The sequence below is a fragment of the Manis pentadactyla genome, chromosome 4 (genome assembly GCF_030020395.1).
Source record: "Manis pentadactyla isolate mManPen7 chromosome 4, mManPen7.hap1, whole genome shotgun sequence".
Classification (NCBI taxonomy): domain Eukaryota; kingdom Metazoa; phylum Chordata; class Mammalia; order Pholidota; family Manidae; genus Manis; species Manis pentadactyla.
This window is the reverse complement of record NC_080022.1, coordinates 25171153-25195784: the sequence shown is the minus strand read 5'-3', so window position 1 is coordinate 25195784 and position 24632 is coordinate 25171153. Positions and strand designations below refer to the sequence as shown.

Sequence of the window (24632 nt, the reverse complement as noted above, 5' to 3'; positions counted from 1 at the left end):
TGTTAGCCCTGGAGAGCTTAAGGACCTACCTGGAACAGCACTAGGAGGGGGGCGGTGGGGCAGACACTGGAAGCTAGAGAAAGGAAGTGCTCTGCCCCTTTGAACTGTGCTGCCCAGGAGCATCTTTCTGAAATGGGAAGGTGTTTACCCAAATCCAAGAATCCGATGTGGAAAAACATCATGTTCTTATGTAGTGACACAAACACTTCCCAGCAGCCCCATGTAGGTGTTGCAGGGTGTTTGTGGAAGGACAGAAATGATTGAGACAGACAACTTTCCATTCTCAAGACGCCCATACGCTACCCACAGACACACAGCTCAGACAGGTGGTGGAAACCAGCAAGTGCCAAACTGGAGGCAGGCCCCTGCCCAGTGGACCCGTCCTGGTAGGATACAGGCTCTGTGGACACATCTCAAAATGGGCCTCAGGAGAAGGAGATTTGGACCACCTGGGATGGGACACTGACCAGAGAACAGGAAGCAGGAAAGTACAGGGTGTGTTCAAGGTGGGAAAACTAACTGGAGCCCAAGATGTGCCCAGAGGAAGTGGCAGGTTGGGATCTAGCTGAGGATGTGATTTATCAACTCAATCTCAGTTCATTCTTTACTGCCAGGAACCATTCTAGGTGCCAGGAATACAGTGGGAACAAGACAGGCTAGGTGCTCACTGCAAGGGAGTCCCACAGCTGGGGGCAATAAATAAACAAGATGACCTCTGAGAACAAGAGGCACTTCGCGTGGTGTGATACAAGGCATGCGGGCTGGGTTGCTGTTCTAGGAAGAGTGAGGGAAGAGCCTTCCTAAACTTGATCTGTGGCCTCTGTGATGAGAGGGTCCCACCCTGTGCAGAGTGGCGTGGGCATTCCTGGCAGAGGAGCAGCCAGTGCAAAGGAGCCATGAGGTGGGAAGTGCTTAGCAGGTTAGATAAAGGACCAGAAAGCAGACCAGCAAGCAGGTCCAGAGCATCGTGAGACAGGAGAGGGAGGTGAAGCCAAAGAGCTGAGAACAACCGGCACTGTCTGGTAAAGTTAAGCATTCACACATTTCATGACCCAGAAGTCCCATTCCTAGAAAGAAAACGCCAATGACACTCTTGCACATGTTTCCAAGAAACAAGAAAAATCATGGTATAGTTAGTTACATGGATGGCATGTTGCACAGCAGTGAAAATGGACAAACTACAGCCACCATAGAAACATTGTATTAAATGATGGTGGTGGTGTGATGCTATTTCTATCTAAAACCAAGAAAAAGTTCTATTGTTTAGAGATATATGTAGGCACACATGATAGAATTATTTTTTTAACAAAGCAAGGGAATGAAAAACACAAAACCCAATATAGTGGTCACCCCTGAGGGCAGGCAAGGAGCACTCTTGCAGTTACGACTACATGTCACAGGGTTCTAGATGTTAAACTTAAAGCATCCACTCTATTTTTATTACAATTCATTTCTATATATCTCCTTATATTCTCTTGTATGCATCAAATATCACATGATTTTTAAAAACAGAAAGGGATAGGCTGGATCATGAAGGGCCTGGAGGCCACGATAAGCATTTTGGGTTTTATTCTAAATGTCACGGGAACTATTTGAGGGTGACTCAATCTGATCCGTCACTCAAACTGTTGCTCAGAATGCTGAGGAGAGAATGAATAGTTGGGGTAGAGAATGGAAGGCAAGTCAGACATATTGCAGTGGCTCAGGAGAAGGTGCAGTAGTGACAGTGGACCCAGTGAGAAGTCAAAGTGTCAGGATGTACTTTGGAGGTAGAACCAAGTGGACTTGATGGATTCGACTGAGGGGTCGGTGGAAATCAGGGTGACCTGAGGTTTTTGATCTGCACAACTGGGTGGATAAAGGTGCCATTTGCTGAGTGAAATGATGAAATACACAACACAAACAGACTGGGCACAGAGGAAGGGATTGGAAACTAAGTTTAACTTAGTGTTTGAATTTGCCCCTGCTGCTACTAGAGACACGTGAGTGTTTTGTGCCGGGAAATAGTGTGATCTGAGATGCAGTTTAGGAAGCTGGTCTGGCAGCATTGTGCTGCATGGATTGGAGAGGGAGAGACGGATCTGGGGGCTGCAGGGCTGTGCAGTTGCTCAGTGAGGACTAGTGGAGGTTGAGGGTGGGGAAAACAGCGGAGCAGAGGGAGAGTTGGAGGGTGAGTGGCAATTCTGCTCGACAGCTATTTGTAGCTCAGTGTCAGACTCCATAGGGAACATGTCTGCAAGGAAGACAAGTCCCTTGTCCTTAAGAATTTATAGATTCATAGAAGAGACAAGTAATAATTCTATTTTGCACCATTCTTCACATTTTATAAAATGCTTTCGTAATAGGGGGAGTCTAGTAACCATAATGTTGTTCAAGTAATTGTGCATTAACAACACCAAAATATAAATAGATAGATAGATAGATAGATAGATAGATAGATAGATAGATAGATAGATAGATAGATATAGATAGATAAATAAATAGATAAATAAAAAATATTTTTTAAAATGCTTTCAAGTCCACCATTGCATTTGAGTGTCACAACATTCCAGTGTAACTGGGGCAGGGCTGGCCATCCCCACTACCTACACAGGAAGGCAAAAGTGTGGAGAATTTCACACAGCCCGTCATTCAGTGAATCCACACAGAAGCTCCAGTCAGGGTCTTCTGATTCCAGTCAGTCTGTCTGTCCACCACAGCAGAGTGTGACATGTCCAGTAAGAACATCAGTCTGGCTCTCGGGACTGGGGGAGGCTTTGTGGAAGAGGCATAATATAAGCTGCCTCTAATGACCGGTAAGATCTAACCAGGCAGAGAAGCAGAAGAAGAGTTGCCAGGCAGGGGCAATGGCATGGTTAGGTGGTGGGTCATGCATGGAAAACTGAGTAGGCAAGTGACCGGCTAGGAAGCATTGCCGGGTGGAAGGCGATCACAGGACCTGCCGTCCTCACCACAGGTCGGAAGCACAGTGCTCTTCCGTTGTCACAAAGGTTACCTGCTGCAGGGCCCCACCACCCGGACCTGCTTGCCCAACCTGACCTGGAGCGGAACCCCGCCCGACTGTGTCCGTGAGTGCACACTCCGCCCGCATCCCAACGCAGCTCCTGTTGGCCGCACATGGTGTCCCCCAGCTGGGCGCTTGCATGCTCTGAATGGCAGGGAGATTACACGCTCTCACTGGGACCAGCACTGGTCTCTTTGTAATCCTAAAGCTCACAGAACACAGTTCCACACAGAAGCCTGTCTGATAAGGCAATTCCTATGCCTTAGCAAAGATGAAAGAACTTTCCAGTGGCAGCAGACAATGACAAGGCCAGCCCTCCAGAGGAAAGATGTCAGGCTTTTGACCATAATTAACTCCACTTCTCTCAGGAGAAGTGCTGCAGGCTTAGGTTCCCCTGGGTTTAATTAAGCCAATATCCACATGATCTCCATCTTGGCCATTCATATAGACATCAAGGCTGGGGTGTGGAAGAGGCTTGGGGAGGGGCTGCTGGGCATGAAAGGGGCCCAGAAGGGAAAGGAGGGGGATGGTCCATCTAAGAATGAGGATGACGTCAAAGGGCCTCCTGAAGACCCTGATCTCCCCAGGTCCAGCAGTGTCTTTCCTCTCCTGCAGCCCACCACTGCAAGCAGCCAGAGACACCCACCCATGCCAACGTCGGGGCCCTGGACCTCCCCTCCATGGGCTACACACTCATCTATTCCTGCCAGGAGGGCTTCTCCCTCAAGGGTGGCTCCGAGCACCGCACCTGCAAAGCTGATGGCAGCTGGACGGGCAAACCGCCCATCTGCCTGGGTGAGTGTGCCCCTCGGCGACCTCTCCGGGGTGGGAGGCCAAAGGGGGCAGCTGAGCTCGAGTGAAAGAAGGTGAAAGAGAAGGAAGAATGTGATTTCCAGGAGCTGAACCCTGCTTCTGGTTTTCTGAGATGGTGAGTCTCTAGGAGACAAAACTAGAGCAGTCTAAATTGATGCATAGTGCAACCATCCCACTTTATTTTGCTACTTTCTGCCTATGCTTAAACACTCTCAGGATTATACCTAATCATCAGATAAAGTTTTTTGCTCCACCAAACTGGAATAACACGGTTATAACCTTGACAAAACAGCACCCACCCACCCAGCCACAGATCCATTGGGGTTACCAAGATGCCCCAGACCTCCCGCCCCCTCATTGTAAGTCATTCATTCTCTGTTTATTGAGCATAATCGCTGTGCACGCCTGTGCTGCTCCTGGGGGAGGGAAGGGGAAAGATAAACCCTGCCCTAGCGGAGCTCACGTTCCGTTCTGCAGAGGACAGACCTTAACAGATATCCCAGATACGCTCTTCGGGAGCGTAGAGCCTCGCTGAATGCAGAGGGGATGAGGAGGAAAGGCACTAATTCATCCTGAGGGGAAAAGGGGAGGAGTCAAGGATGGCTTTCTGGAGAAGGTGATCTGAGTTCAGTCAAGTGAAGAGTCCAGCAAGGATCAGTTTGGTGCTGAAATGGCGTTAAACTCTGTCTTCCAGGAGCTGATCTCGCCATATGCCAGGCATTGTTCTGTGTACTTTGTGAATACTATCTCATTTAATCTTTGCAGTCATCTTATGAGGCAGGTGTTATTCATATCCCTACTTAATAAGGGAGAACACTGAGGCACAGAGAGGTTAAGCAACATGCCCAAGGTCACCAGCTCATAAAGGGAAACCTTGAAAGTCTAACTAAAAATCATGCTTTAAAGTACTTGGCTGTCCTGCACCTCTGAGAAGACTTCAGGTTCAGAGCATTTATCAGAGCTAGAATTTAATAACAGTGTTGTATTTTCATTGTTTGAATTGTAAATGTCTTTTACTTATTGAAAGTAGTATTTGTTTTCTGCATATGGTAGTGATACAAGGGTGTTTTATTTAAAGTTACCTTTATTTAAGTTTTATTGTGATAAAATATACATAATTTAAAATTTACCATTGTTAATCATTTTTAAGTATACAATTCACTGGCATTAAGTTCATCCACAATATTGTGCAACCATCACCACTCTCCATTTCTTGGACTTTTTCATTGTCCCAAACAGAAACTCTGGAACCATTAAACAGTAACTCCCATTCCCCTTGCCCTCCAGCGCCTAATAACCTCTATTACACTTTGCCTATTGTAGGTACTTCCTATCAGTGGAACCACATGGTATGTGCCCTTTTGTATCTGGATTATTTCATTTAGCATAATGTTTGCAAGGCTCATCCATGTTGTGGCCTGTATGGGAATTTCCTTCCTTCTTAGGTGTGAATAATATTCTATCAGTGGATAAAATTACACTTTGTTTATCCATTTATCCACTGATGAACATTTGGGTTGTTTCCACTTTGGGCTGTTGTAAGTAATGCTGCTATGAACATAAATGTACCTGTTTTTGTACAGATGTATGTTTTCAATTCTCTTGGGTATATATCTAGGAGTAGAATTATAACTGTATGTTCAGCATTTTAAGGAACTAACCGTTTCACAAAGTGCCTGTACCACTTTACATTCCCACCAGCAATGCAGCAAGTTTCCAATTTCTCTATGTCCTCCCCAATCCTTGTTATTGTCTATCTTTTTTATTGTAACTACCCTAAGTGGGTGTAAAGCAGTATCTCACGGTGGTTTTCATTTACATTTCCCTAATAACTAATGATGTTCAGTATCTTTTTATGTGTATATATTCTTTGGAGACGTGTCTGTTCAAATCTTTCACTCATTTTTTAAATTGGACTGTTTGTCTCCTTATTGTTGAGTTGTAAAAATCCTTTTTTAATCCTTTTAATTTCTTTTCCAGTTTTATCGAGGCATAATTGACAAAATTGTTATATACTTAAAGTGTCCATGATAATTCGATATGTGTACACAATGTGAAGATTCTCACCATCAAGTTCACACAGCCATCACCTCACATATTTACTTTTGTGTGAGTGTGTGAGAACCCGTAAGTTCTTCCCTCCAGCACATTTCAGTTACACAATGCAGTATTATCTACTAGAGTTGCCATGTTATACATCTTATAAATGAAAGTTTGTATCCTTTTACCAGCCTCTCACTATCCTTCCCCCTACCCCCAGCCCCTGGCAACTACCATTCTACTGTTTTCATGAGTTTGACTTTCTTATGTTTCAATTCCACATATAAATGGTACCGTGTGGTCGTACAGATATCTCCTCAAGATATGTCCAAACAAAACATATATCCATACAATAACAAGTACATTTATGTTCATAGCAGCATTACTTACAACAGCCCAAAGTGGAAACAACCCAAATGTTCATCAGTGGATAAATGGATAAACAAAGTGTAATTTATCCACTGATAGAATATTATTCACACCTAAGAAGGAAGGAAATTCCCATACAGCCCACAACATGGATGAGCCTTGCAAACGTTATGCTAAATGAAATAATCCAGAAACAAAAGGACACCTATGGTGTGGTTCCACTGCTATGAAGCACCTACAATAGATAATTTTGTTTCCTTTGGATACATACCCAGAAGTGGGATTGCTAGATCACATGGTAGTTCTATTTTTAATTTCTTGAGGAACGTCCATACTGTTTTCCATAGTGACAGCACCAATTTACATTCCCACCAGCTGTGTACAACGGCCCCCTTCTCTCCACATCTTTGCCAGCATTTATTATCTCTTTTCTCTTTCATGATATTCAGCCTAACAGGTGTGAGGTGCTAGCTCATTGTGGCTTTGGTTTGCATTTCCCTGACTATTAGAGATGTTGAGTACCTTTTCACATACCTGTTGCCCATTTGCATGTCTTCTTTCAAAAATGTCTAATCACATTCTTCGCACATTTTTTAGTTGGGTTATTTGGTTTTTTGCTATTGAGTTGTATGAGTTCCTTACATATCTTGGACACTAAGCCCTTATTAAATATGCAGTTTACAAATATTTTCTCCTATTCCATAGGTTGCCTTTTCACTTGGTTGATGGTTTCCTTAGCTGAGCAAAGGCTTTTCAGTTTGATTAGTCCCACTTGTTTATTTTTGCTTTTGTTTGCCTTTGCTTTTGGTATTAAATTTTAAAAATCATTGCCAAGACCAACATTAAGAAGTTTACCCCATGTTTTCCCTTAGGAGTTCTGTGGTTTCAGATCTTTCCTTCAAGTCTAATGCATTTTTATTTGATTTTGTATGTGGCACAAGGGGTCCAGTTTCCTTCTTTTGCATGTGGATATCCAGGTTTTCCAACACCACTTATTAAAGAGTCTATCCCTCCCCCTTTGGTCTAGTTTATACTTTTTCTTCTAGTCTTTGAGGCATAAAGGTAGGTTGTTTATTTGAGATGTTTCTTGTTTCTTAATGTAGATGTTTATTGCTATAAATTTCCCTCTTAGAACTGCTTTTGCTGTATCACATAAGTTTTGGTTATGTTACGTTTCTATTGTCATTTGTCTCGATGTATTTTTCCCTTTCCCTTTGATTTCTTCTTTCACCCTTTGGTTGCTCAGGAGCATGTTGTTTAAACTCTACATATTTATGGATTTTCTGGTTTCCTTCTTGTAATTGGTTTCTAGTTTCATACCATCAAGATGCTTAATACAATTTCAGTCTTCCTAAATTTATTAAAACTTTTTTTGTGGTCTAACATATGATCTATTGTAGAGAATGTTCCATATGCACTTGAGAAGTATGAACATTCTCCTGATATTGGATGGAATGTTCCATGTGTTATGTCCAAGTAGTCTAATGTGTAGTTTAAGTCCATTGTTTCCTTACTGACTTTCTGTCTGGATAATCTATCCATTGTTGAAAGTGGGTTTTAACATCCCCTATCATTATTGTATTGCTGTCAATGTCTCCCATCAGATCTGTTAGTATTTGCTTTATATATTTAGGTGCTCTGATATTGGGTGCATAAATATTTGTAGTTGTTATATTCTCTTGATGAATTGATCCCTTTAGCATTATGTAATGACATCATTTGTCTCTTGTTATGGTTTTGGTTTACAGTCTATTTTGTCTGATATAAATATAGCTACCCTGCTTTCTTTCAGTTCCATTTGCATGGAAGATCTTTTCTAGCCTTTCAGTTTCAGTCTATGTGTCTTTAAAACTGAAATACATTCTCTTGTAGGCAGCATATATTTGGGTCTGTTTCTTTGTAATTCATTCTTTTGAATGGAGTACTTAATTCATATATATTTAAAGTAATTATTGATAGATATGGACTTAGTATTGGCATTTAATTAATTTTTTTCTGGCTGTTTTGTAGTTCCTCTCTTCCTCTCTTCCTCTTTTCTTTCAGAATTTGATGATTTTCTGTAGTGGTATGTTTCGATTCTTTTCTCTGTATCTTTTGTGTATCTACTATAGGTTTTGCTTTGTTTTACCATGAGGTTTAAATAAAACATAACAGTCTTTTTTAAGCAGGTAACAACTTAACTTTGAATGCATTAAAAGGTCTACATTTTTACATTCCCCCACCACATCTTTATGTTTTTGATGTCACATCTGTCTTTTAATATAGTGTATCCATTAGCAAGTTGCGTCAATTACAGTTATTTTTAACACTTTTGTCTTTTAACCTTGTTACTAGACTTATAAGTGATTTACCCACACTCTTATAGTATTAGAGTATTCTGAATTTAACCATATATTTATCTTTACCAGTAAGTTGTATACTTTCATATGTTTTTATATTAGATCTTTCTTCCAGGTGAACTCCTGCTATTGAACCCTTCTATTGAGTTTTTCAGTTCAGCTATTATAGTCTTCAGCTCTATGATTCCTATTTGGTACTTTTTTCTTCCATCTCTGTTGAAATTCTCACTTTGTGCTTTGCTCTCCTGACCTCAGTGAGCATCTCTATGACCATTATTTTGAACTCATTGTTAGGTAAATCACTTACCTTCATTTCATTAAGACCAGTTTCAAGAGATTTATCTTATTCCTCAGTTTGGAAAATTTGCCTATTTCTTCCTTTTCCTTGACTCTCTGTATAGATTTCTGCTCCACAGATAAAACAGACACCTCTCCCAATCTTGACAAATTGATCTCATGTCAATAGATCAATCAGCCCAGCCCACTCCTGGTTGCCCCTCAAATTTTGTGATTGTCCAAACCACAGTCTTTGTTCTTAGTGGCTCTCAGTAGTTGAGGGTGTACCAAGACCCATCAGTGTCCCAACAGGAAGGATCATAGTCAGCCCCTAAATGCAGGCTGATTCGAAGCTGGTCCCTCAGGCAGCAGTTGGAAAAGTATGCTTTTGAACTTTATTTTTGAAACAAACACAGAAAATTATGAACTCCCAAAGCATTCAAACAAACTGGGAGATGAGCATTTTTGCTGTTGCCTCTGGCCTGAGCCCAGATGTATAGCCACAGGTGTTACTACTACACCAATTTAAAAACTGCTTCTTTGTTTGCTATCCTCTGGGACTCATGCATACAAGCCCGTTGGCCTTCAGAGCAAGATGATGGCATCCATCCATCGGACAGCAGCCTTCAGGCAGGGTGCTAGGTGCGTGGTACAAACCCTTCACTCTTCAGGGAGGAGCTGGGAGTTAGTGTTCCCTCTTGACTGCAGGGTGCTGTGCCGGGGTGGGGTTTATGGCAAGAGTGTCTTAGCCTTTCTGTAGGAGTCATTCAGCTAGTTCTGGATTTTCTCAGAGGGAACTGATGTGTGTGTAGCTGTAGTTTCAGTGTGTCTGTGGGATGAGGGAAGCTCAGAAACCTGTGTCACCATCTTGGTTATCCAGAGTGTCTACAAGAAGAATTCTTGATACATCTAGAATATAAGACCCTTATCAGATACATGATTTGTAAATATTCTCTTCTCTCCCATTTTGTGGGTTGTTTTTTACTTTTCTAAAAAATTTACAGTACTAGCTCTTTTATGCCACTCATGATCTAGAATAAATTAGTCTGTCACATTTTAAGCTCCATTTTAGTCCTGTTAAACTTTTTTCTTTTTTTCTTCAGATGTGGTTTTTTTTACACCCTTGTAGAGATACAATCGATATACAGAAACTGCACATATCTAATGTATACGATTTGATGAGTTTGGACCTTTTCACTTTCTTTTTGGTGTTCTTATAAGTACAAAAGTTTTTGGGTTTGATGAGCTCCACTTTGTCTATTTTGCTTGCTTGTGATTTTGCTATCATATTTAAGAAACCATTGCCTAATCCACAGTCATGAAGATTTATTCTTATGCTTTCTTCCAAAACTTTTATAGTTTTAGCTCTTACATTTAGGTTTTGGATTCATTTTGAGAGACTTTTTTTTCCTTTATGATGTTAGTTTGGGGTCCAAATTCATGCTTTTGCATGTGGATATCCAATCATCCCAGCACCATTTGCTGAAAAGACTAGCTATTCTTTCCTCACTGAATTGTCTTGGCACCCTTGTCAAAGATCATTGACCATAAATGTGTGAGCTTGTATCTGGATCCTCATTTTTATCCGCTGATATGTCACTGCCCTGTGCCATTACCACACAGTCCTTATTACTATAGTTTTGTAGTAAGTTTTGAAATTGGGAAGTATAAGTTCTCTATTTTGTTCTTTTTCAGGATTGTTTTGGCTATGCTGGGTCCCTTTTGTTTCTATGTGAATTTTAGGATTGCACTGTCAATTTCTGCAAAAAACAGATGGCTGGGATTTTGATAGAGATTGTTAGAATCTGTAGGTCACTTTGGACAGTATTGCCCCGTGAACAATATTAAGTCTTTCAATCTATGAATATGGGATGTCTTTCTACTTACTTAAATCTTTAATTTCTTTCAATGATGGTTTATGTTTTTTAAGTGTACAAATGTTACACTTCATTGGTTACATTTGTTCTTAAGCATTTTATTCTTTTGGATGGTATTATATACTCATATTTAAAAATATGAAATGTTTTAGATGCAGTTGAATCTCAACTCCTTACTATATGGTCTTAAGCAGGCCTCTTCATTGCTGAACAAGTTCCTCTTCTGTAAAATGGAGACAATGATCTACCTCACAGTTTTGAGAGGAATAAATAAAAGAACATGAACAAGCCAGATATTTATGTTGTTTCTCTGCAAAAGAAGGAAATACATTAACATTTATTGACTGTGACTTTCATGTTCATAAACTTGCTTATTCAGCATAGACCTGTGAAGTATGTACTAGAACTTCCCCGTGTTTCAAATGGGAGGAGACAAAAACTCAGAGAGGTGAGGTGATTAGCCCAGGTCCCATAGTCATTAGGTAGCACTTGCTGGGACCTCAACCTAGGCTGGCTGGCTCAGGCCCAAAGCTTTTTGTCTTTGCCTCTGCCTGTGAGAGCTTCTCGGTCTTACTATCATCACTCTAAGGGCAGGAAGCAGTCCCCTGAAAACCCACCAGGGCTGAGGGCGTTCAGTTTTGATTGGTGGATAGTCTTGCTTCGTGCCAGGCATCTGGGAAGAAAGCAGAGTCCAGGACAGGGCTTCTCAACCCAGGGTCCTCAATAGGTACATTCAGGAGGTCTGTATACTAGGATGGGAAAAAAGACATCTTTATATTCCTTTACCTCTTAGTGAAATGTAGCGTTTCCTTTAATTTAGAATGTAGACAAAAATCCATAGTGGCAACAGACTTTGTCACCAATAGAAGCTGCAGAGATTTTCCTGTTATGTTACAATTTTTAACAATATCATGAAATATTATTTATGTTCCTGAAGACTCCAAGATTATGGTAGTTACTGGACCCACTGCTAAACCCTGTTATTTAGTGCAGTAATAGAGAATCATATATATAACTATATCCTAATTCTTTGTTTAATATGTCAATGGCTGTAATTGATAAAATTGATTTTTTTTAAATTCCTCATATTTTATCATTCTGAGAGGTGTCCATAGATCGCATCACCAGATCATCAAAACAATCCACCTCCTGGACTAAGAGGATAAGTCCGAAGCAAGATCTCAAAGAACCCATCGACGTAATGTCAGAGAGGTGGCCGTTATTCTTGCAATAGAGAGTAGACCAGAGGTTGAACCTGTTTTCTTCCATTCTCTTTCCCCAGCAGAGGTCCGGCCCAGCGGGAGACCCATCAGCACTGCCCGGGAGCCACCGCTCACCCAGGCCTCTGGTATGTGTGCTCCAGATCCTTGTCTGAAGAAACTGGTGTGGCCTCCTTCACCTGGTTACCCAGAAGTACATGGGTTTCTGCGTACTCAAGGGAAGGGCATGGAGACTGTCTGTAGAGCCACATAGATTTCCCCACCCACTTCTCAACCCCGGGCAGGCTTCAGGAGGAAGTAAGCCTGAGGGAAGGGAAACAACATCCAGAAGACAGAGCCAGAAACACATCTGGAGCCACTGATGCCCACAGCCCCTCCTGGCACCGGATGGCCAGTGTGTGGGCATACAGACACATAGACCCAGGTCCGACCTAGAAGGTTTCCTGGAAATGGTTACATTTTTAAGACAGGTGTCTCTCAAAGTGTGATGTCCAGAACTGGACACAGACCTACAGGCGTGGCCTGACCAATGCAAAATTATGATAGATCATCATATCCTTTTTTGAAACTTATACATTAGCCTGTGTGTTATACAAGAAAGAAGACTTCATTTGGCATCATACTCAGTTCAATTTCCATTTTGGCCACTGACCACCTGTGTCCTTGGGCAAATAAGCTTTAACCCCATGGGCTTCAGTTTACCTTCTGGTAAAATAGGGGATCATAATACTTGCCATAGAGAATTTGTATAAGGCTAAATACACTTTCAGGAGCTGTCATTCTTTAGGTGCTTTTATGTGCCCAACATCCTGTGACATACAATTTGCACCATGAGATCATTTAACCCTTACAGTGACTCTGATTAGGCAAGTGGATGGCCCCATTTACAGCAGCACAGGTGTAACCTCCAGGTGAGCAAGCAGAGGCTCTTGCACGTGCCCCAACCACCGATAAGTGGCAGCCAGGATGAGACTCCAGATCGGCCTGATTCATTATTCATTAGCCCTCGTTCCTGGCCACCACACGGTACTGACGTGCTGACTCTCTCCTCTCTTTTTCCTTTTCTCCATCTTTCCTTTTCTTCTTTCTCCTTTTGTCTGTTCTTTCTGGTTCACTCTCTTTCTCCCTTTCTTGTTCTCTCCCTTTCCCTTATTCATCCTCTCTCTCTCTCCCTCCACCCGTGCACACTCTGAGACACAGGGGAACACAGAGGGCCAGTGCCTGCATTAGTGCCACCCTCCCTGCATTAGGTGTGAGTGAACTGGGATCAAGTCATCAAGTGGCCTCAATCTTACCAATACACACTTAAGTCTGTCTCACATCTGTTCTCAATTCCTCTAGTTCCTGGGGATGTTTTTGCCAAGAATTCCCTATGGAAAGGGGCCTATGAATACCAGGGGAAGAAGCAGCCAGCCATGCTCAGAGTAACTGGCTTCCAGGTTGTCAACAGCAAAGTCAACGCCACCATGATTGACCACAGCGGTGTGGAGCTGCACTTGGCTGGTGAGGAGCAGGCCACCTCCACGAGAGACTGGGGGTAGTAGGGGTGGATGGGCACACACCCTGATCAAAAAAGAGTCTACTGTCACTACATTGTACACACATGCCGGGCTTGGGCTTGTCTGGTGGGCAGGGCAGCGAGAACACGTCTATTCATCTTTGTTTGCATGATAAAATCACCAGAAGCTAAAGAGAATGGTTAGAGGACAAACATTAATAACTTGAACACTCAAAGAACTCTTATAAATAGAAGAGACTGACATCCCTAAAACTGAACTAAAAGCAGAGGCAGAGAATTCCCAGAAGCCAAAATATAGTCAATAAATGAGAGAAAAAAAGTATTTTTAACCAATGTTCTACAAAATGAAAAGTAGACACAAAGTATAATTTTCCATGTATCCCACTAAGATTTTTTTTTTAAGTGATAAACTTCAGTACTGGTTATGGTCCAGTGCAGGCACTGATACAGTCAAAGCATAAAATAATGCAGTCCTAGAAAACAGTTTGGCAATTTGTATGAAGATCTTTGAAAATTATTGGTCCACTAATTATACTTCTAAGAACTTTTATCATAAGAAATAGCTGTAGAAAATAAATTAAAGGTGTTCACATTACAGGGCCATTTGTATTACATAAAAACTGGAAATACCAAAATGTTAACAATGACTATTTATTAGTAGCAAGATCAGGAATGGTTTTTATTCTTCCAGCATCTCTACATTTTCTAAAATTTCCCTGATTTTCAATCTTTCAATTATCAGAAAAACTTACTGTCTTGAAAAACAAGTGTTTATTGATGAGATGGATAGATAAATGAATGCGCAGGAGTGACTGAGTGTACACATTAATACACAGCCCACGCATGCATACCCAAACACAACTGAAGGGTCTAAGACACAGCCATGGAGACATTCACATACTCCCATATACACACCTCATGCGTTCCTGCACCCTGTGAATTGTAAGCGTACCCTTGCATTTACTGACATATTAACATGTACAAAAACACAGTCACTAAATTTAGTCTCAAACATGCAAGTGCAAACAGGGTCACAATCACAGGCTTGTTGTTTATTAACACACATATTCACCTTCCTGCATTTACTTTCATTCAGTCTGCACAAACTCATGGGTAACATATGTTTACCTACTGACAGTTACACCTGGAAAATTGTTATCAACATCTGTACCTGAAATTCCACTCAGCTACTGACACCCACATACCCACAAATTTGGGTTTTGAAATTTTCCCAGATCTTTCAGGTGTACCCTCTGGACATTCTTTTTCCAGGAATTTACAAGAAAGAAGATTTCCATCTCCTACTGCAGGTTTACCAGATCACAGGGCCTGTGGAAATCTTTGTGAATAAGTTCAAAGATGATCACTGGGCCTTAGATGGGCATGTAAGTTCAGCAGAGTCTCCCACAGTCTTTGACCGCCCCGTGCCCTTGCCCCATTCCCAAATCCTAGATCGCTGACGGGGAGGAAGAGGGAAGAGAGAGTGGAAACTCCTAGGACCAACGTGGAAAGGGGAGGTTTTCTGTGGGACAAGGACTAGGAGCAAGAGAGCCCTCACCTGCTAGTGAAGTGGACACAAGAAAAGGTGAAAGGGGCCAGTAGGCTGAGAGTTCAGAGGGTCAGCACATCGGAGTGGTATGGATGCAGTGGGATCAGACGTTAGAGCCAAACGCGAGGAACTGGAGGCCAGCGGTATCGGAGTGAGTTCATGCAAGCTGAAGGTACTGGCATGGTGGTGAGGCTGGGAGAAGGTAGTGAGTCCCAGGTGCCTGCCTCAAGCATCTGCTCACATTTGAAGATGTGGGTTGTGGGGGATTTAGGACAGCTTGAGAAACCAAGATATGGTGGAAGGGATATGACTTTCTTGCGTTCCCTTGTGGGAAAGACTTACTGCATTCTAGGGCATTCTTGAGGTGGAAGCCAGGCCCACAGTGATGCTCCTCTTCCATGGAACATCCACAGTGATGCCCATACTTTCCAATTTCACAGGATGGGGAGTGGGGCATAGTATCGCCTCTCACATCCTTGGCTTCCCTGTCTTAAATTGTGGAAGCTAGAAACAGAAGGGAGAAGTCTTCATGGCCAGAGTAGTAGAGAGTGAGGAGGCAGGGTGAGCCCTCATAGACAGGACAGCTGGGAGACTATGGCTTTAGTGACGTGCTTTGTAAACATATAAGGAGAGGCAAATGGCTGCCCCATGGGCTGGCACATACACTTAGTTCTTTGGTATTCTTGAGACTATCCTGTGGACCTTCTTGGGTATCCAAGTGCCATCTGGCTTTGGTGGTAGGAGTCCAAAGCTATGCAAGAACAACAGACTCGACCATCCAAGGAGGGTTGTCAGAGATGAGAGAACAGGGTCAAAGTTAGGAGATGGCACTCGGAGAACAGGACAGAGGCTAGAGGAGCATGGAGTCCTAGAGGACCAGGCACAGCTGGAGGACTGCCTAGGACAATAGCCAACCATCAGGCACTACTGTGCCCATCCACGGCATGTTTGGGGTACAGAGGGCTCCACCCCGGGGAGGGAGCATGAGTTGGAAGGTCCACCAGTAGCAAAAGCTTCCTCAAAGCACACCCTTGGCTGAGCAGTCCACGGGCTGCACATTTCAGTGACTGCGCCTGTCACATGTGCATTGTGGGGGCACAGTGGCAGAGAGAGCCAGTAGGACTGATGTTTCCAACTATACGCCCCACAAAAAATTAATAGCTATCGGAGCTGTGATGAGCTCTCCAAAGTATGTTAAATCCTCTAGGTACATTTTAGTCATGGTTTGGTTTGTTCCATGGGGCTCCAAAAGTCATTTTTTCATCACAGTAATAATAGCTAACATCTATCTAGGGCCTATTAAGTTTCTAAGTGCTTTATCTATATTAACTCATATAATCCTAACAGCCACTCTATGGTGCTAGTATTCCATTACAAATGAGAAACTGAGGCATAGATTGTTTCAACCACTAGAAAATACAGTGTCTCCCTACCTCCCACAAGCAGTGGGTGCCCTGGCCACACCCCCCGCACATCAGTCTCGCTCTGCCTCTGCCTGGGTGATGGGTGGGTGGGTGACATCAGATTGCCTGATGGCATGTTCCTGTGAGAGCAAGTCCCTGGCCTGGCCAGTACGAGTTCTGGCTCCTTCTCAGCCCTCCCATCTCACTCTCTCTGCTCTCCACCATCCAGGTCTCTTCAGAGTCCTCGGGAGGCACCTTCATCTACCAAGGCTCAGTCAAGGGCCAAGGCTTTGGGCAGTTCGGCTTTCAAAGACTTGGTAACTAGTATATGTCTCCTGGCAGTGTGAGCTCTTGGGGGCAGGGGGAACTTGCACCTTGGGCAGAGGGTTGGTGGAGTTCTACAGTCAAAGACCAGGGTTCTCAACCATTGTTTAATCAAGGATGCCTTTGAGATTCTGATAAAAGCTACAGAATATCTCCCCAGAAACAAGCACGCATACATGATACTCTCACCCTTCGCCAGTTTCATGCTCAGCCCTTGAGTTGAGAGCCCCAACTTCAGGGACACTAGGTCTCAGCTATAGCCCCTCCCCAACACCATGGGGCGGGCCAGCCCGTGGGCTTTACCCAGACAGTCCTGTCAGACGTGGGGCTCTCGGGACACGGCAGCTCATGTTGTCATTTCCACCCCGCATAGTCCCAGAAGATTGGTATTGCGGTCCTCATTTTACAGATGAGAAAACAGCATGGAGGAGGTTTCCCCCATTCTTCCCTGGCATTTTACCCTGTGCACTGCACGCCATCAGGGTCTCATGTTCTCTCTTCCAAAACTGACCTTGACCCAGAACCTCTGGGTGCTGAGCCTCAAATTCTGATGGGGGAAGGGGCCCTGATTTCTGGAAACCGTGGAAGCGAGACAGGAAGCAGACATGGGTGCTCCAGAGCCAGCTGTGTACCCCGGAGACTGGCCCCCCACTCCCAAGGGCCTGGGCCTGCCAAGGCCATCCACTGTGTTTTCTCTCAGTTCTGGTCTTAAGCAGGAATCTGCTGGCCTGACCGCCTGACCGTCGCACTCCACCCTGCTCCTCCCTCAGCCCTTAGCTCTACCCTTGAGCTGCATGGAGTCAGACCTCTCTCTCCCATACAGCAGCCCTTCAAATACTTGAAGACAGTTCCCCTGGCCCCTCAGCCTTACTCACTAGAGATGCCTCAGGAAACCGGAGTTCTTGCTCTGGCTTCCCCGCTGACTCCGATCTGAGGCTGACCTGTCCCCCGCGGAGCCTCGGCCCCCTGGTCAGGGGGAGCCCTTCCTGGGGGCAGCAGTGCCTCCCTGTTCTGGGCTCTCCCGGTCATGTGGGGGGGGGGAACCCTCTGAGGCAGAAGCTCCAGCAGTCCCTCCCCCAGGCCCACAGAGCAGCTCCACCTCCGCCTGTTCTATGTGTTGGCTTCCTTGTAAGGCGTCGTCTGATAAAAGGCTTCTGTGGCCAAAGAAGTTTCAAAACTTCTCAAGGGCTGCATCCGTGTGAGAGTTCACTCCAGAGCACGGATTCAGGTTGTCCCGCAGACTGGCTGCCCCGGCTCGGAACCCTGCCCTCGGCCACCATCCGACGAGCACGCGGGGAGCCCTCTCCAGGGGAATGTCCGAGTGTGGGCCGAGGGGGTGGGCTCTGGGCACCCGAGCCTCTCACGGCTGGGCTGCGGCAGGTACCCGCAGCCGCGACCCCGCCGGCGTCCGCTGGGGGCCGTCCCCTCAGACGGCGCAGAGACCTGAGGTTTGTGCTCTGGGACTTTGCAGACCTCAGGCTGCTGGAGTCAGACCCCGAGTCCATCGGCCGCCACTTTGCTTCCAACAGCAGCTCAGTCGCAGCCGCAATCCTGGTGCCTTTCATCGCCCTCATCATTGCAGGCTTCGTGCTCTATCTCTACAAGCACAGGTACGGCGAAGCGAGGAGGCGCAGGGCCCCGGGGGTGACCAGACCAGTGACGGGCCCCATCCCTGAGCCCGACCCACCCAGAGCCCTCTTGGCCCGCGAGAGCTGTAACCTGGAAGGAAGGTAGAGCCTCCCTCCCCCTCATACCCCGGGGGCTCGCTCTTTTTACGTCGTGGTCACTCTCTCTCTCCCCCATCCCAGGAGAAGACCCAAAGTTCCGTTCAATGGCTATGCTGGCCACGAGAACACAAATGTCCGGGCCACCTTTGAGAACCCAATGTACGACCGCAACATCCAGCCCACAGACATCATGGCCACCGAGGCGGAGTTCACGGTCAGCACGGTGTGTACAGCGGTATAGCCCCCAGTCCTGGCTGCCCCCGCCGCCGCCGCCACCGAGAGCCCCGCCCCGCAGCCGGTGAGTGGGTGGGCGCGGGCGCACGAGGCTCACACGCCCAGTCAGGAAGACTGCAGAGGGCTACGTGTGCCAGGTGTGGGCAGGGCATTGCCCCAGGCCACTGAGGTGCAGAAAAGGAATTAACGTGACCGAGATCACGCAGCTAATAAGTAGCAGGGTGGGAATCCAATCCCAGGAGGCCCCCTCCAGACTGCTCTTAGCCCCTGGGCCCAGCAAAATATCCGAGTAGTGTGTATTGGTCAGGGCTTTCCAAAGGCATATGTATGTATACACAATACGTTCATAAAATGCACATACACATATATGTGTGTATATACATATATACTAACATATATATTGACACCTCTATATAGACATATCTATATATAGAGCCATGTATATATGTCTAATAGATACTTATAGAGATATGTGTGTGTGTATGTGTGTGTGTATGTGTGTGTGTGTGTGTGTGTGTGTGTGTATAGATTGTATAAATACACAGAAAGGGAGAGATTTATTTTAGGGAATTGGCTCACACCATTGTGGGGCTAGCAAGTCTGAAGTCCACAGGGGAAGCCTTGAGGCTGGAGAGTTCACCAGGAGTTGATGCACTCTCAACTCCAAAGGCAGTCTGGGGGCAGATTTCCTTCTTCAAGGAACCTCAGTCTTTCCCTTAAGGCCTTCAACTGATTGGGTGAGGCCCACCGCATCTGTGGGGAATGTGCTTTATTCAGAGTCTACTGATTTCAGTAGTAACACATCTAAAAAAAAAACCATTCACAGCAACATCTAGACTGGTTTGGCCAGAGCGTAGGCAAGTTGACATATAAAGTTAACCATCACCTAAGGCATGATAAATGGGCTGACACAATGCCTGCCACTGGACAAGAGAGGACCCAAGGGCAGATGCACACACTGAGGCTCATGGATGGACACCAAGACGCTCTCACCCACACACACGCATGCATATGACAGGCCCGCCAGGGAGGAGCTGACAGATCTAGAAGGCATTGCCACTCCTTGAGCTGGTTAGGTGGAGAAGGCATTGTGTCCCTCCTTGCTGATACCCACTTCCTCTGGGAGCAGGGACCCTGTGGGAATTGCCCCAATAGGATGTTCAAGCTGCAGCCCCTGTGAGATCCCATGTTCTGGGGAAGTCAGGTGCCCCGTTTCAGGTACCTCCTCCAGCCTTAGAGGGGCTGAAAGTCTCTGGGGAGAAGGGTCTCAGAGCCCAGAGAGATGGGGATTCCAACAGGACAAGGGAAAGCCAGCCTAGTGGGTCGGCAACCAAACCCTAAGGCTTCTGCCAGCTCTCCCTTCCTGAGCTCCTATTTATGGCAGTGCACGCGATGGGTATATCTGGCCAGACACGTTGACAGGTCATCGAGGAAACAGGCTCCTGTAAGTGAGGCTGCCAGGGTTGGGCTGATGGGAATGGCTGAAACAATAAGTACCAAGGGGATTAAAAGAGTGAGAGTAGCCGAGCATGGACTGCCTGGTCCCTGACTCGCGTTACTTCGTTTCACCCTCACAACAACTCCAGGAAGACTGTCACAGCTTCAGCTTGAGTCCAAAATCACTCAGCCAGTCAGCCGTGTGGCCCACAAGTCCCTGATTTTCGACCGCCTGCTATGCTGCACCCTGGTCACCCCTCCCCTGAGTTCAATTTTTACCCTCTAGATCATTTCTCTTGCTTAAGTCTGAGCTTAAAATTGTAGGTATTAAGATAATTGAAACATAAAGAGATAAAAATTATTTTCAAAATATGATAAGGCAACAAGTGAATACAAATAATTCATGTGTTGAGTTTTTCCACATCCTTTTATGTTTTCCAAAACAAACATATAAAGAAAAAGCAGTTATTCCAGTGGGATCATTTTAACAAGCCAAAATTAGTTCTGAGGTTTCATCTTTATGCTCCAACTTTACTTTTTCCTACATTTTTCCTACTCAACTCACAAACAAAAAGCAAAAGAGAAGTAAAATCCCTCTGATGACCTAAATCAGGCCTTATGGGTGATCATTAATGACTCTGAACTTTGGGTTGCTGAATTATTGAACAGTATAAGAAGGAAACAATGACCCATGGCCTCCATGCCCCCGCCCCCACCCCTGCTGTGTGTCCTGGCTCTGCTACGTGCACATTATTTCACCTCTGGGACCTCTGAGGTTGACAGTTCCAAGTCTAGGCAGCCCTCAGCGTTGCCCCCCCTCCCACTCCTCGCCCCAACATCCAGAGCCTTGGAACATTCCACCCAGCCCACAGCTCTCCTGTGGGGCCCCTCTGCCCACTTTGCCCTGCCCAGAGCTGGAGCACTGAGAAAGGGTTCCTTGGCTTACACGGTTTATTTAAAAAATCACCCAGAACATACATTTAAAGTGAGTCATTAGGTGATAAATTCAAATGATGCCTAACAAGAACAGCTGAAATTTAAACAAGAACCCCACACAGGGAAGTCGTTGAGGCCTATGGGGTCAGTGAGTCAGGGGTAAGCAGGCAAGGCTGTGTTATGACTCTCATGGACCCCTTCCTCCATAAAAAAAAAAGTTAAACATGATACTTGTGTTGTTATAAAGATGGATATAATTCAGGCTAAACTCATTATTACATGTCTATTATTTTTATATTCAATTTTCCCTTCTGATTTTGAAAGAAAATTAAAGCATTTTCCTGGGCCTCTAAAACTATGGTGGCCCCTCAGCCCTGGTCTCCTGTGCCTAATGGATAAGTGTGTAATGCCAGCAAAAAAGATGACATTAGGAAATATATGTTCTTCTTTGTGTATTTCCTACCTACACCCACCCTTGTTTGGGAAGATTAAAAATCAGATATAAGGTCAAGGCAACTGATCTTCTTTACTTTTTCCCCTTTATTCCTTCTTTGCTTTGCCTCTTTTCTCTTGCCTTCCTCTGTTCCACTCCCCACCCCTGCCCCCACCTCTCGTGTTTTACAAACTTGGGTGTCCTCTGTTTGTGCCAGTTCTCCAGGGGACAGGAAGTGAGCTCCCCTGCGCACAGCGCCCAGTGCCCATCTTCGTCTGTCTCTCCGCCTGTGTCTGCTACTGCTGGGACTTGGGCCTTCACCCTGCCACCATCTGCACCCACCACACTGAAGAGGACTCCCACTGTGTCCTGCCTTTGGGCAGCAGAGGAAGAGGAGTTGCAGACAGAGGAAGGAAGCTTATGGATTTAAAACAAAGCATCGTGTGGATGAGCACATGTGTGTGGGCTGAGCACATGCAAACACATACACCTGTCCGTCATTTGACTCCTATGGAAGAGGCTACAGAAGCTTAATTAAGAGAAATGTGTGTGAAAGATGCCCCATGCCCTGCTTCCCACAAACGCAAAGAAGATGTGAAGAGGAGGATGCATGGTCAGCATTGAAACCAACACACCTTGTCCTGCCCCATGTGTGAGGACCTGGTGAATGTGTTAGCAGGATGTATGCCTGGTGATCAGTATGCAGAGACCAGATGTCTGCAAATGGACAGTCACATCTGCAGACTGACAGTAAGGATTACCCCAAGGGCAGGAAAACATCTTAAGAAATAGTTTGGAAATCAGTTTATTTTTTCCAACAAGAATTGTATTGCATTCTGAACCCAGTGAATTAAAAAGTCATTCTGGGTCCCAGCAGCCTTGGAAAAGAAGGGCACGTCAGGGGGGGCAAACAAGAATCTGGCCATGAGCCCAGGGTCAAGTTTGGCTGTCAACTGACAAAGAGAACAGAAACAAAACTCTGGCCTAGACAGGGACGACAGGTCTGCAGGCAGTGGGCAGGTGGTGGAGGAGACAGGAGAGCAAGTCCACACCAGTGTACAAAAAAGAATGGCTGCCGTGTATGGAGCCTCTCTGTGCCTGATACTTTAGGCGCGTCATTTCTAGACCTTACAACAATCCAAAACATAGGAATTATTATTCCCATTTTATAAATGAGAAAACGGAAGCCCGGAAAAGGAAGAGATGTAAGCCACACAGTAACTGTGGAGTCAGCATGCTAACTCAGATGGGTCTGACTCCCAAGTCCGCTACACCAGCTGCCAGAAACCCAGGCCTAAAGGGGCACCAAAGATGGGAAGGGGTAGGTAAACCTCTACAGAGGAACTGTGCAGAGCTGCTGGGTCAGGCAGGACACCTGTGTGTCCTTACTGGGTTCATTCTGTTCTCTCCACCTGGGCAGCATCAGGCCAAGGACCAAGGACCTCTGGCGCTCTGGTGTTGGCCTCTAGCTCCCAGCAGCCCCTCACCATAGCAGACAAAGGATCTGGGAGCTCCTGGATCAAAAGAATGGAGTGATGAAAATCACATTCTCTCCAGCTCCTTCCAAGTAGATTTTATTAATTTTGAGTCTCATTGTGCTTGGGTCATTAATGACTTACATGTAAGTATTGTTGGGAAGCTAATGAGTTTAGGATCACACTGGCATTTAGAGCCACTTTCTCAGTCGTTGGGAAGGTCCCCATGGGCTTCAGCACCTGTTGCATGTGTGACATGCTGACCTCAGATGTTCATATCACATATTGAACAAACAAATAGAAATGTGGGGGATTGGAATGGCAGGGACACCTGGTTCTTAAGCAAATTCTGGGTTGGGACGATGACGCGATCTGACTCATGTTAAGGTGGGCTAAAGTGAAAGGCGTCGGGTTACAGCATCCCTGAGCTTGGCAGGAGAGGACCCAGACAAACACAATCGCACGCTCCTCTCTTTATTTCCCTGGAAACAAATGCAGGAAGTTCTTGGCCACTCCCTTCTCCATTCTTACACTCCTCTCAGACTAACCGGTGGACTCCTCCTCCACCCTGCCTCTGCCCTCACCCACGTCCCCTGTGAAGTCCCAGGAGATGCCCAAGGATCACATGCTGGTGGGGTGCTGGCATTTTCTCTCCGCCGCCAGAGGCGTGGAAGGGGCCAGGCAGGCTAGGCCCTTCACCTGCCATCCACATCACATACCCACCGCCATCCCGTGAGGAAAAAAAAAAAAAAAGTAAAACAAAAACAAAAACAAAAAATCTTTTGTACAGAGATATATTTTTATTATACAAAGTTTGTACAGTACCAAAAAAGAAAGGAAAAAAGGTGTAAACTTTTTTTTCATTATTGTAGGTAAATGGTAGTGGAAGCCTTTTTGTAAATGTAATAAAATGTATAAATATGGTTTTCAGAAAACATCAAGTGCTGTAAATATGTAATCTACACAAATCTTGGCTTGTCTGCAGTATATACATTTAATTTATCTGTCTCTGTATATGAGGCTTCCCCCTGGGGTCCTGCATTATGGTACTTTCCTGAATTTGAAAGCAATTTTAAATTTTTTGAATTCAAATAAAATATAAATTTTTGCATTGGTTTTCTCACATTTTTATGGACTTTTTCTTGGTAGGGGGCAAGTGTTGCAGAAGGAAATGAAAGACATATATTAGGCTAAAAGCCTAGAGTGGAAATATGGAAATCTTGTTCTTAAATTGTTTTGTGTTACCTCTGCTACATTTTGAAAATTTCAAGCAAAAAATGATAGTGGATAAACCACATACAAAAATTAACTCAACATGGATCAAATACCTAAACACAAGGCCTAAAACTGTAAAATTCCTGTAAAAAGGCATAGAGGGAAAGCTTCATGACATTAGACTTCGCAATGATGTCTTGGATATGACACCAAAAGTATAAGCAACAAAAGAAAAAATAGGTAAATTAGACTTCATCAAAATTAAAACCTGTATCAAAGGACATGATCAAACCATGGAATGGGAAAAAACATTGGCAAATCACACCTCTGATAAAGGATTAATATCCAAAATATATAAAGGATTCCTACAACTTAGAAACAAAATAATCTGATTTTAAAATGAGCCAATAACTTGAACAGACATTTCTCCAAAGAAGATATA

General features: G+C 44.8%; 1 protein-coding gene across 3 annotated transcripts in view; it reads left to right on the top strand.

Annotated features, from left to right (window-relative positions):
- CSMD2 (CUB and Sushi multiple domains 2) overlaps window positions 1-24086 on the top strand; it is a 598906-nt gene extending 574820 nt beyond the window's left edge. For 2 of the 3 annotated variants that reach the window (XM_057499978.1, XM_036885219.2), the window contains 9 exons: window positions 2957-3068; window positions 3620-3799; window positions 12001-12066; window positions 13280-13441; window positions 14730-14842; window positions 16639-16726; window positions 18205-18343; window positions 18542-18758; window positions 21718-24086. In XM_057499978.1, the coding sequence (XP_057355961.1) occupies window positions 2957-3068; window positions 3620-3799; window positions 12001-12066; window positions 13280-13441; window positions 14730-14842; window positions 16639-16726; window positions 18205-18343; window positions 18542-18701 (1020 nt within the window). In that variant the 3' untranslated portion in view covers window positions 18702-18758; window positions 21718-24086. The remainder of the gene's footprint in view (window positions 1-2956; window positions 3069-3619; window positions 3800-12000; window positions 12067-13279; window positions 13442-14729; window positions 14843-16638; window positions 16727-18204; window positions 18344-18541; window positions 18759-21717) is intronic. The other variant, XM_057499977.1, reaches the window with a different exon arrangement.
- The last annotated feature ends 546 nt before the right edge of the window (window positions 24087-24632 follow it).